Source organism: Terrapene carolina, unplaced genomic scaffold (assembly GCF_002925995.2).
Source record: "Terrapene carolina triunguis isolate 2854851 unplaced genomic scaffold, T_m_triunguis-2.0 Scaffold58, whole genome shotgun sequence".
In the NCBI taxonomy this organism is placed as follows: domain Eukaryota; kingdom Metazoa; phylum Chordata; order Testudines; family Emydidae; genus Terrapene; species Terrapene triunguis.
The window spans coordinates 4904851-4918499 of record NW_020664409.1 but is presented as its reverse complement, the minus strand read 5'-3'; the positions used below and the strand labels follow the sequence as shown (position 1 = coordinate 4918499).

The 13649-nt window shown below is 41.7% G+C and overlaps 1 protein-coding gene across 1 annotated transcript; it reads left to right on the top strand.

Annotated features, from left to right (window-relative positions):
* The first annotated feature begins 523 nt into the window (after window positions 1-523).
* On the top strand, window positions 524-11542 carry FAM8A1 (family with sequence similarity 8 member A1). The gene is made up of 4 exons (XM_026660258.1): window positions 524-641; window positions 8496-8619; window positions 9671-9810; window positions 10342-11542. Exons 1-4 carry the CDS (start codon window positions 568-570, stop codon window positions 10484-10486), a joined length of 483 nt encoding a protein of 160 aa, XP_026516043.1. The 5' UTR covers window positions 524-567; the 3' UTR covers window positions 10487-11542.
* The last annotated feature ends 2107 nt before the right edge of the window (window positions 11543-13649 follow it).

Genomic DNA, 13649 nt, shown 5'->3' with positions numbered 1-13649 from the left:
TGGGATGAGGAAGAGCAACAGCAAAGATATGTTACTTGGTTTAGGTACATGCTTAGGTAACTTGTCATCCAATTCCCATTGTATCAAAGTACAGTATTGGCGGGGGGAAAAGATAGCTCAGTGGTTTGAGCATTGGCCTGCTAAACCCAGGGTTGTGAATTCAATCCTTGAGGGGGTCACTTAGGGATCTGGGGCAAAATCAGTACTTGGTCCTGCTAGTGAAGGCAGGGGGCTGGACTTGATGACCTTTCAAGGTCCCTTCCAGTTCTAGGAGATGGGATATCTCCATTAATTTATTTTATTTTTATTTACATTTTAAGGAGGTAATTGAATAAAAAGGATATGGGCTTTCATGGGTCAGAATAAGGATTTTAAAATGTTCCCTGCAGTGGGACAATGTGGAATACCATTTTAATATTGCCTCTTATTCTGTATAGCGCAAACTAATGTACGTTCAGGTTTAAGTTATAAATTGCTTTAGCACAGTAAAATTTTGGGTAATTAAATGTTTTTGTTACAGGTCGGGAATACATTATCCCATCCTTGGCACACAGGTTTATAGCAGAGATGGTGGATTTCTTTATTCTTTTCTTTATAAAGGCAACCATTGTCTTAAGTATTATGCATCTCAGTGGAATAAAGTAAGTTAAACCATTTAAGGCATTATTATATAAAGCTTTTCACTCTTGTGATTAAAGAATATATATATATAATGTGCATTTTGGAGTAGCTAGGGTTGCACAGAGGAGAAGCACATGATGGAACCTTAATTGATAAGAGGCTCCTTTCAAACATATTTTGTCTTTTAAAAATAGATCTTTATTAAAGTGATACATTATACAGGTGTGTGTATTATAAAAAGTTACTGTACATGCCTAGAAATGCTCTCAAATGTTTACTTTTTTTTGTTAAGCGTAGTAGTTGGCACTCACAATTTGTTTAAAAATGAAATTTCTGAATACGAGCAGTTGGGAAAACATTTTAAACTAGCTTGTACTTTTAAAAGACACTATCAGGGTTTTTCAGAAATCTCACGTGCCCTGTTTAGAAAAACTTTGAAAGCTGATATATTGGAGGGTTTCCTCCATCAGTTGTTCTACACAAATTCCATGGTCTTTGGTGTGGAATTTTTATTTATTTATTTTAAAGAAAAGGGCTAAGTAGCATTTACTAAACAAAACACTTGTTTGCAATTCTTTAGTATGGGTAGGGGGTAAGATAAGTCAGATGTGGAACCTGTCAACCTTGACTGTTTTCTTTACTCCTTGTATAAAATGTAATTTTAAATGCTACTTGAGAACATGTTGCACGAGAACATTCATAGATTATAAAGTCAGAAGAGACCACTGGGATCATCTAGCATGACCTCCTGAATTAATTTGTTTGAACTAGAAAAATTAGAAAAAATATCAAATCTTGATTTAAAAATTCAGTGATGGAGAATCCACTGCAGCCCTTGGTAAGTTCCAATGGTTATTACCTTTGCTGTTTAAAAACTTGTCCCTTGTGCCTTCTAGTCTGAATTGTCTAGCTTCAGATCTTCTTATACCTTTGCTAGATTGAAGAGCCCTCTATTGAATTTGTTTCCCATGTAGGTAGTTTTAGACTGGTCAAGTCACCCCTTAACCTTCTCTTGGTTAAGCTAAAAGATTGAGCTCCTTGAGCCTTTCACTATAAGGCATGTTTTCCAATCATTTAATCATTCTCATGGCTCTTCTCTGAACCCTCTCCAATTTATCAACATCCTTCCTGAATTGTGGGTATCAGGACTGAAAATAGTATTCCAGTGGGTGTTGCACCAGTGCCAAATAGAGATAATGCAGTCTCCCTAATTCTACTAGATATTCCTATGTCTATACATCCAAGGATTGCATTAGCCCTTTTGGCCACAGCATCTCACCTGGACCTCATGTTCAGCTGATCATCCATCAAGATCCTCAAATACTGGTTCATAATAAAAAAAGAAGGAAAGGGATAACTCTGCCCCTCTTGTGGAAAGGTCTGCTTTCTTTTCCCTGATGGGCATCTGAATGGACTTGCAGTATCACTACAAAGGTACTGGCACTGGAAGATAAGTCCAAAGTTGGTGCCAAATGAGGAGTAGGTGCCGAGATGAGTTTTTCCTGCATCGTCGCCAAGACTTTTAGAGCCTCAGTAGACAGTGATGGTTTGGTCTTCTGTGCCACTTCTGATTTAGCTGCTGCTAACAATGCTGGATAAGGGATTTGCTCCTGGTATAAGGCTGAAGACATTCCAGTTTTGGACCTGTGAGAGACAGCAACACTAAGGCCAGAATGGCAATATCTGTCTTGGGTCCTGTGTCAGAGGACCTTGGCACAGAGGCTAGTCTCGGTTCCCTCAATGGCCCCATCTGAATATCAGGCTGTAGCCATGGAATAACCAGATGAACCTTGAGCCTCAAGTGTCTCCCCCTTCTAGTGCAGGTGGGAGGGAGTGAGGGTGTGGCAAGCTGTGCGAGACCCACTTGATAACCCAGACGTAGAAGGTACTGGATGTGTAAGGCATGATCAGTCAGGAGGTGCACATCTTGAAGAGCTTGGGGCTCAACTTGGTTACAGCGGAGAGTCAATTGTTCCCCAGGACAAGGGCAGTGTGTGTACTCTAAACTATACTGGGCACTGACTCATTATATGAAAATAATCTAGAGTAAGGGAAGATCTAGCCTTAGGACAGGAAGGCAAGTACCATTTGCTGTCTGTGGCAGCAGAGAAGGAACTGAGGTAGTTGAGGCTCCCCTCCCTTATACAGAGTTGGGTGATGAAGCTTTCTTCCTGTAAAATCTCTTGTGCGCCCCTCAAAAGATATTGCTTTTCAAGACAGCCCCTCAGCTCAACACCTGGGTCACCAGATTCTGCAAGTGGGTATACAGAGGAAGGATCTACTTTAATAAAACTAAGAGGCAATCTAGAATAATGAAGGAGGCATAACGAACCTGGTGCAATAGCCCAGAAGTGGCCTGTTAAGAGGTCAAAATGGTTCTGTTCCTTGGTTGAAAAGAAGGAATGGAGGGAATCTGCTACAGATGACTGCTTTTTCTCAACTTCAAAGCCCTTTCTAACTCAGTTTGTTCCCCTGTCTTCTGCACAAATGATGCAGATTTTTAAGGCTGATTTATCTGCTTTTGCAAACATCTCCATTCTTTCTGTGCGTGCCCTTATGCTTGGAACGCTGAATTAATCCATAAGACTACTGCTCTCTACAGACTCATTTCTGCTGTGATACTTAAGAGAGCCAACCAATGATGTCTGTGTGTGTGTGTGTAGCAGTTATGGGAAAGGTGAGTTAATTTGAAATAGAATAATTGGAATCACAAGGCTGCAACATAGCTAATCTATGTAACCACATGATCCAGTTTTTTACTCTTGTCCGCTTCTCCTTGCCTCTTTGAAATTTTTCTCCAAGTAAAGTAAACTGTTCAGGGCAGGGCTTGTAGCTTGTAGCTACATATTTGCACAGCATGTAGTACAGTGGGGTTTGATCTTGATTAGGAGCTATAGGGACTACTGCTGTCCTAATCATGGGAAAACTTTTTTCTACTCTGCACTCAGTCTGCATGGGAAGTTGGGATCAGTGTTGTTTGAACCACCTACTCTTGATGACCTAATTTAAGCAGTCTTTGGGGGAGAGATGCTTTTTTTATAATGCCTTGTAACTTAACTTAAATTATTAGACTTTACAACACAACTGTATATTGGATACATGTGACTGAAGTATGCAAGTTTGACATTTAGGCATGTATGACTATTTCATTTAGGGGTGTGGCTTCTTTTAAATGGTTAAACCAGTATAAATGTGCCCTATACTGGTATAGCTTGGGGCATGGCTACACTTGCAGATGTAGAATGCTTTGAGTTAAACCAGCCTTTGTAGAGCGCAGTAGGGAAAGTGCTGCAGTCTGTCCACACTGACAGCTTCAAGCGCATTGGCGTGGCCACATTTGTGGCACTTGCAGTGGCATTGGGAGCAGTGCATTATGGGCAGCTATCCCAGCATGCAAGTGACTGCAACGTGCTTTTCAAATGGGGGGGGAGGGTGGAGTGTGATGTGGAGTGTGTTGTGTGTATGTGGGGGGAGATAGTGGGTTTTTGGGGGGCTGAGAGCATGTCAGCATGCTGTCTTGTAAGTTCAGACAGCAGGAGACCCTCTCCTCCCCCCGCTGCTCGCTCTCTCACTCACAGCATTCCACACTATGGTTGCTTTGTCTCAGGGCAGATAAGCAGCCGGCTGTCAGAAACGGAGCTTTCAAAGGGCATATCCGCATTCCTGCTGCGATTCAAAACAATGACAAGAGTGGCCACTTGACTTAAGGGGATTATGGGACGTTTCCGGAGGCCAATCAGAGCGCAGTAATGCAACACCCCGTTCACACTGATGCTGGGGCGCTCGAGCTGGGGCGCAGCAAACGTTATTCCACTCGCCGAGGTGGAGTACCAGGAGCGCTCTAGCCGTGGAGTCAGAGCACTCTACGTGGACAGGTAGTGAGCTAGTGCTCCCAGGGCTCCTTTATTGCGCTGTAACTCGCAAGTGTAGCCAAGCCCTTATTCTCCTTCCTGTATGGGAATAGCTATATCAGTATAAAGCACCTTTACATTGCTGTAACTATGTCCATAGGAGTTGTACCGCTTAACTATATGGTACAGTAACTCTTCACTTAACGTCGTCCAGGATAACGTTGTTTTGTTGTTACGTCGCTGATCTATTAGAGAACGTGCTCGTTTAAAGTTGCGCAATGCTCCCTTATAATGTTGTTTGACAGCCGCCTGCTTTGTCCATTGCTTGCAGGAAGAGCAGCCCGTTGGACCTAGCTGGTGGAGGCTTGGAACCAGAGTGGACCGGCAGCCCCCATATCAGCTCCCCTAACTTCCTTGTGTGGCAGCTGGCCAGCAGGCTATCAATTGCCGGGCAGTTTAGGTGTCCCTCCCCCCACTGCTGTGTGCTGCTCCTGCCCTCTGCCTTGGAGCTGCTCCCAGGAGCCTCCTGCTTGCTGGGCGGGGGGGAAGAGGGGTGCTGATGTCAGGAGGTCCCCCTCCACCTGCTCCTGTACCCCATCTCCACAGAGCAGGGGGTGGACACGACAGGGCTTAGGATGGAGGGAGCTTGCTGGCAGTAGCTGCTGTCTTGACTTGCTGATCTACTTAAAAAGGCATTGTACTTAGAGAGAGGTCAGCATACTTAAAGGGGCAATGCGTGTCTCTCTCATCTCTCTCACACGCATGCATGGCAGTTTGGAAAGTGGGGGGAGTGGTGCGCTCCAGTGGGATAGCATGGGTTCATCATCATGTTCAGTTTCCGCAGGGAATGTTTGCAGCCACTGCCATGCGTCTATTGTCTTCTCCCTCCATTCCTACTGCCTTGTAGAGTGTGAGGCTATATTAACAACAACTTGTTAACCCTTGAGGGCTCAGCCGAGTGCTAGTTCATCATTTAGCAGCAAGGCATTCCCTGGGAAATATCCCACCCTCTGACTGCACCACCTCAACCAAGCTTCCCAATCGTCATTGCTGTGTATAGTATTAAATTGTTTAAAACTTATACTGTGTGTGTATGTATATGTGTGTGTGTGTGTGTGTATATATATATATATATATATATATAGTCTTTTGTCTGGAGAAAAAAATGTCCCTGGAATCTTACCCTCCCCCCCTCCCATTTACATTAATTCTTATGGGGAAATTGGATTCACGTAACATCATTTTGCTTAAAGTAGCATTTTTCAGGAACATAACTACAGTGTTAAGCGAGGAGTCACGGTAGTACCTATTTTTAAGGAAGAATAAAAATGATCCGGGAAACTACAGGCCTGTTAGTATGACCTCAGTTGTATGCAAGGTTTCGGAACAGATTTTGAAAGAGAAAGTAGTTAAGGACAGAGGTTAAAAGGTAATTGAGATAAAATGCAACATGGTTTTACAAAAGGTAGATCGGGCCAGACCAACCTGATCTTTCTTTGAAAAGATAACTGATCTTTTTAAGTATCAGAGGGGTAGCCGTGTTAGTCTGAATCTGTAAAAAGCAACAGAGGGTCCTGTGGCACCTTTAAGACTAACAGAAGTATTGGAGCATAAGCTTTCGTGGGTGAATGGCATCTGATGAAGTGGGCATTCACCCACGAAAGCTTATGCTCCAATACTTGTTAGTCTTAAAGGTGCCACAGGACCCTCTGATCTTTTTAGACACAGGAAATGAAATAGATCTAATCTACCTAGTTTCAGTAAGGCATTTGATACATTTCCAGGTGGGGGAAATTACTAAATTGGAGAAGATGTGAATTAATGAGAATTGAAAGATGGATAAGGAACTAGTAAAAGGGAAGACTACAGTGGGTCATATTGAATAGTGAACTGTCAGACTGGAGGGAGGTTATTAGTGAAATTCCTGAGAGATCGGTCGTGGAACCAATCTAATTTAACATTTGTATTAATGACGGTGACACAAAAAGTGGGAGTGTGCTATTAAAATTTGCGGATGACAAAAAGATGAGAGCTATTCCGGTCCTCCTCCATATTGGGAATATCATACAAGAATCATAGAATATCAGGGTTGGAAGGGACCTCAGGAGATCATCTAGTCCAATCCCCAGATAGATTTTTACCCCAGTTCCCTAAATGGCCCCCTCAAGGATTGAACTCAGAACCCTGGATTTAGCAGGCCAATACTCAAACCACTGAGCTAGATCTGGATGACTTTGAAAACTGGAATAATAGAAATGGGATGAAATTTAGTAGTGCAAGGTCATGCAGGTAGGGGCAAACAAAAGAATTTTTGCTATAAGCTGGGGACTTATCAGTTTGAAGTGACGGAGGAGGAGAAAGACCTGGGCGCACTGGTTGATTACAGGATGACTGAATCGCCAATGTGAGGCAGCTGTGAAAAAGGCTAATGCAGGATGCATTAGGTGAGGTATTTAGAGTAGAGAGAGGGAGGTGTTAGTACCATTATACAAGGCACTGGTGAGACCTCATCTGGAATACTGTGTGCAGTTCTGGTCTCCCAGATTTAAGAAAGATGAATTCAAACTGGAACAGATGCAGGGAAGGGCTGCTAGGATGATGAGAGGAATGGAAAACCTTCCTTATGCAAGGGAGACTCAGAGCTTGGCTTGTTTAGCCTAACCAAACAAAGGCTGAGGGGAGATAGGGAGATATGATCGCTCTCTATAAATACATAAGAGGGATAAATACCAGGGAGGGGAGAGAAGTTATTTAAGGTAGGTGCCAATGTTGACACAAGAACAAATGGCTATAAACTGGCCATCAACAAGTTTAGGCTTGAAATTAGACAAAGGTTTTTAACCATCAGAGGAGTGAATTTCCAGAACAGCTTCCCAAGGGGAGCAATGAAGGCATAAAACCTATCTGGCTTCAAGACTGAGCTTGATACGTTTATGGAGGGGATGATATGATGAGACTGTTTACAATGGCATGTAGCCAAGCTGTGACTGCTAGTAGCAAATATCCCCAACAGCTGGTGATGAGACACTAGATGTGGAGGGCTCTGAGTTACTACAAGGAATTCTTATCAAGGTGTCTGAATGTTGGGTCTTGCTGATATGCTCAGGGTCCAATTGACCACCATATTTGGGGTTGGGAAGGAATTTTCCCTTAGGTCAAATTGGCAGAGACCCTGGGGTTTTTTCACCTTCCTCTGCAGCATGGGGCATTGGTCACTTGCAGCTTTAAACAAGAGTAAATGGTGGATTGTCTGTAACTTGAAGTCTTTAAATCATGATTTGAGGACTTCAGTAACTCAGCCAGGGGCCTATTACAGGAGTGGGTGGGTGAGGTTCTGTGGCCTGCAACGTGCAGGAGGTCATACTAGATGATCATGATGGTCCCTTCTGGCCTTAAAGCCTGTGGCCTGGTCTAGCCTACACAGTTAGGTCATATGCAGCCTTGCGTTGACCTAGCTGTGGAAGTCTCTTCACTTAAATTTGGCTCCCGCCAATGTGCTTCTCTGTGCCGCTTTCCCCAAGCGGCATTGTCACGGTCGATGTAATTAGGTCGATGCAGTGTCAGTGTAGACACTGCGTTGCTTATGTTGACTGTTGCTGGCCTCCAGGAGCTGCCCCGCAATGTCCCACCATGACAATATAGTCCATACACCAAGCACTCCTGATAAGAATGTGCACTGCTGACACAAGGAGCCAAATGTGTGCGCACAAGCTATTTAATAATTGCGCTGGCTGTATGTCCACGTAAGTTAGGTTGACATAATTTGTAGTGTAGAATTGGGCTATGAGGCTGAGTCAGCAAGCTGCATCTGCACTAGGGATTATGCTGGCAAAGCTACATCTGTCAAGGGAGTGGTTTTTTCACATCTCTGATGGACATAGCTATGCCAATATAACCTTTCAGTGTAGACCAGGCCTGGGTTCCAAAGGGGTGGCTGCAGGTATGGCAATACCATAATGACGGTCAAATGCAATAGCCTTGTGGAATGGCTCACTTGTTAAAGTGAAGTCTTCTTTTGTACAGGGACATTTCCAAGTTTGCTATGCATTATATAATAGAAGAAATAGATGAAGACACATCCATGGAAGACTTGCAGAAAATGATGATAGTGGCCCTTATCTACAGGTTGTTAGTCTGCTTCTATGAGGTAACTAGTCATGAATATTAAATCCTAACTTATCAACTGGATGTCCAGGTCAAGTATTGTTCCATGACTATCAGAAGTATTTGAAAACTGATCAGTTAACTGGTTAAGAAATCTAACACTAGTACACCAACTGGTGTCTGATCCATGAAGTTGTTGGAATTACTAATATAGGATACTACTAGAAATTCATTTAACCATAAATTCCTTTATTAAATCCAAAGGCCAAATTATACAATTGCTCTAAAAACCTAAATAACAATAAGCAATCAACACATATATACAATAGCAAACATAAGTTGATCAGTACACTTTCAAAAGGCCCATCCTAGGGACATCTCTCTCATCCTGACTGGCATCAGCTTGATCAGATAGGAATGATAACTGCCCTTAGCAAACATGTTTTTTTGTTATACAGTGTAACAAACAAGTGATGTCATTGCCAATTGCTTACTTCAGCGAAGAACCAATTTTCGGCTGTCTGGGGCTGCTCTTTTCTTGGCTTTCCATCGACCTTGGCTAAGACCGGATTGGGCAGTGTGGACCTTTTTCTTTGAATGTATCCGTGTCAAAGCTGGTCTTTTATCTCTTTACAAGGGCCCATATTTTAAGATATTAAATATAAATTCATCACAACCATTTTGTCTGTAAGAACCAAGTTTTTGTTAATGAGAGGGTTCTCTTACCCATATTTCAAGAATAGCCTTTTCCCAAAACTTGTCTCGTTAGATGTCGCATTTTTTTTTAGCATTTGAACCAATTATTTTTCAAGGTTTGGTTACATTTGCTTAGCTCTTTACCCAATTTACTGCACACACATGTAATTCTTACCCAAGCTAAACTAACTTTAAACCTTTTATTTTAAAACTATAAATGTAAACTTACTACATGAGAATAAATGTAAATTAAATATTCAATGTATTATGATTAAGACTTATACTTCTGTGCCATTTGGATTGCTCTTATTTATAGAACAGACTTACTAAAATTATATACATTTTGGGCAACCAACAGTGATGGATTGCAGAAATAAAATAGTTAATTTCTCTTGCAGATTATCTGTATTTGGGGAGCTGGTGGGGCAACCCCAGGGAAGTTTCTGCTTGGACTTCGAGTTGTGACGTGTGATACATCTGTACTTATTGCACCAAATCGTGTGTTAGTGATTCCATCCTCTAATGTTAGCATAACAACGTAAGTATTCTTCACTTAATTGTATCACTCGCAAATTAATAGGGTTGAAAGTACATGATTCGAAATAAGATTATTTTGCTAATTTTTCTTATTAAAACTGTCATGTACAATGAGATCTCTCAGTACGTACTTTTTAGCGAGGGGGTCTGCCTTTTAACACTAAAGAATTGAGGGGCTCTATTTCTTCTGAAATATGGGTCTATTATAGGAGTGGGTGGGCAAGGTTCTGTAGTCTGCAGTGTGCAGGAAGTCAGACACAAAAATCATGATGGTCCTTTCTGGCTTTAAAGTTTGAGTCTCTTTGGCACTGAGTCTTATCAGACAGAATCCTGCAGTCACCCAAGAATCATGTCCTGACTATTTAATCACTTAAACAGAAAGGTATATTTTAGCTTTGCATGTTAAAATACTTGATTTCTAAATCCATATGTTTCACTTTGTGCTGCATACATTTGAGGTACTGGATCAGTGGCAAAACTTCTCTGGGCAGGGACTGAAAATTAAAACAAACTGATTTCCTTCTCATTCTAGGTCTACAATACGAGCCTTGATCAAGAATTTTTCTATTGCTTCCTTTTTTCCTGCATTCATTACGCTGCTATTTTTTCAGCATAACAGAACAGCCTATGACATTGTAGCAGGAACTATTGTGGTAAGAAGAAATGGAGTCAGATGATACTAAAAGAAGCCCAGATTACCAAACTTTTTTGAACTCCTAAAAAACAAAGTAAAGAAGACCATCAGTATTGGTTGCCCAAATTAACTGGAGACAGATTCAGATGTTAAACAATGAGTCATTCCAGTATGGTGCCAGTGATTATCTTGAAAGTATTGATTTTTCTTAAATGCCAAAGACATTTCAGAGAAATAGTACCTATTCAATTTGGAAGTATTAACATTAGATTGACAGGAAGGAAACTGGTTATATTTATCCATAAAGACAGTTTCTCTCCATCTCCAGAAAGGAGATGCCTGGAAATATTGCCATCCTAAAAAGTACTAGTTCTACAACTTGATTATTTTATGGCAAAAATAAGTTGGAGAATGTAGTTGTGGTCTATGTTGGTGTTTACAAAACACATTACAGAAACTATCCCTTAGAAGGGATTGCAGTGTTTCTTGGGGGGATGGAGGCAGAAATATAGCTAATAATGTGTTGCCATTAAACCGATACATTGTGCGGTGGTTGGGTATTATCAGCCCCTAAAAGGCTTAGTGAACTCCTTCACTTCAAGCATTGTATTCCTTCACCACTTTTCAAATGTGTTCTTTAAACATGTATTGTGGCAGGTTTTTTGCATGATTGTGTTAAGCATTAAGTCACTATTTATGTCTATCCTAATGAAGAGGTAAATTAGGTTACCACTTCTTTGTGGGAAGAATAAATTACTGTGGTATTTGTGAAATAGGTTTGTGTAAATAACTTCAGAGCTATAAAATTAACAGTATAGATCATGGTAACAAAAGGTGAATATGGTTGCTTCCGTTTGTTGGGGAAGGAAAGTTTTTACTTCCCTCAAATTGTTGCATATAGACTATGTAAACTGATATAAACTCCACCTATGCAGCATGTAGAAAATATCAACCAGAACACAAATTATAGCTAATTTTATAGATAAGTTCAAAAATTGGTTTTCACTTTATATTTTAAAATTCTGCCTAATCACTGCTATATGCAGAATAACTTGGATACCTACTGATGAATAAAGAAGCCTAATATTTTGCATGATTACATAGCTTTGATAACTTATGTTTATTCTTCATGTAATATTGACTGGGAAAGAGCTTCTGAAGAACAGTGCCAACTTTTTGTTAAAACTCGATTAAATATGTCAAGTTTTTTTTTTTTTTTTTTTGAATGAATGAATTGGAATTCACATTACTGTCTGTAGTTGGCTTAGGACTAAATATTGACAAGTGGTTGCAGCAGTTACTCTTGACTGTCATCTACTTTGTGCAAGGGGGTGTTGTGGGAGGGTATTTTAAAATGTGCAGTTTAAATATAGAACAAGCATTTCTACTGTTAGTGGCACTCACCTTCCTAAATTATTTCACTATCAACTTTCACAATAGTTTAGCATTTTAATGAGTGGTGCATCATTAGGGCTAAGTATTGAAGTGTTCCTGAGGGAGTATTCTGATCTAAGGAAGCATGAAGCTAAACTAATTTTCACTACAATGGTGTTTAATCTGCTTTTTGGTTACTACTTGCAAAAGGTTGAATGTCTGCCACGCGCACACACACCTCTGCCCCCCAGCAGGAGTGAGCTCATTGCTTCTTGTAAACTTGGTTTCCACTTACACATGAGAGTCCTGTGGCACCTTTAAGACTAACAGATGTATTGGAGCATAAGCTTTCATGGGTGAATGCCCACTTCGTCGGATGCAGCATTCACCCACGAAAGCTTATGCTCCAATACATCTGTTAGTCTTAAAGGTGCCACAGGACTCTGTTGCTTTTTACAGATCCAGACTAACACGGCTACCCCTCGGACACTTACACATGGTAATTTTAAAGTATTGCCTACTAACTGCAGATCAGATTAGAAGCTGCCAATTTCTTAAACTGCAGAGCCACTGTTTAAAATTTGAACCTCAGCTAATACTCATTCCTAGAGCTAATGAAGTGGATAAACACTGAGTTCAGCCACAGTACAAAGACAACTGTATTCTACTTTCCTTTCTGGTTTCACTGTGCGGTAGGGCAGCAGGTTTCACCAACACAGTGTGTGTGGTGTGCCCCCCTCCCCTTCCCTTAATAAGCGGTTCCTGTTCTGCACATGCTGTAAGCACAACCATTTGGATACAATACTAGCATGAATAGGTTAGACAACAGAAAGCTGGGAGGTGAGCCTACACCACAAACTCAAATAGCTGAGTTAGTCATACTAGTATAATTAGATGGTTTTGGGAGAATGACAGGTTTGCACACAGTAACAGTGAATATGAACTACTGCTAGATAGAAATGACGGGCTAACTCTGCTTAGGCCATTGCTTTTCAGTACAGATATGGCGGGGATAAAGTATGGCCCACGGGCAGGATCTGGCGTGTCAGGGCTTTCAGTCTGGCCCGCGGGATTGCCAGCCCTGTGGCGCAGTGGGGCTAATGCAGCCTCCTTGCCTGCTCTGGCCCGGTGCGGCTCCCAGAAGCAGCCGACACCAGGTCCCTGTGGGGCAGAAGGCTCCGTGCACTGCAGGCACCGCCGCCCCCGCAGCTCCCATTGGCTGGGAACGGAACCGCAGCCAATGGGAGCTTCAGGGGACGTACCCACAGGTCTGAGCCCCCCCCCCCCCCGCCCTCTGCACCTCAAATCCTTGCCCTGAGCCCTTTCCTGCCCCAGCCCTATGTTCATGGCCCTCAGGCCAAAAAGTTTGCACATCCCTGAGATATGGGGTGGCTATTTAACTTGATGGGCAGCCTTCTGCCTGTATCTAAAATCAGGACACTGACCTAACCTTTCTCAGCTGGAGACCCAGATTCCAAACCTAGACCCATCAAAAGAGCACCTCTCCCCCTGCCCCCCAAATTATGATGGCACTGTACAAACAGTCCAATGATTCCTGTCCAAAGAAATTACAATCTAAGATGACAAGATTAAAAAAGTAGTGGGTTTATCTTACACTATAGTCATTGCAAACAAATGGAGATAGGCTTGCTATTTTAGGGGAAAAAATCATTAGCATTAAAAGGAGATGTATTTTGCACATGCTTTTCCTTCAAAAATGTAAAGTTGATAATTGTACAGTTTTAATAAATTTAACAGTAAATAGTGTAGTTAAGGTAAAATCATTCCACTGATTAGACAGAATAACTTCCCATTTAATCTTTATTCACGAA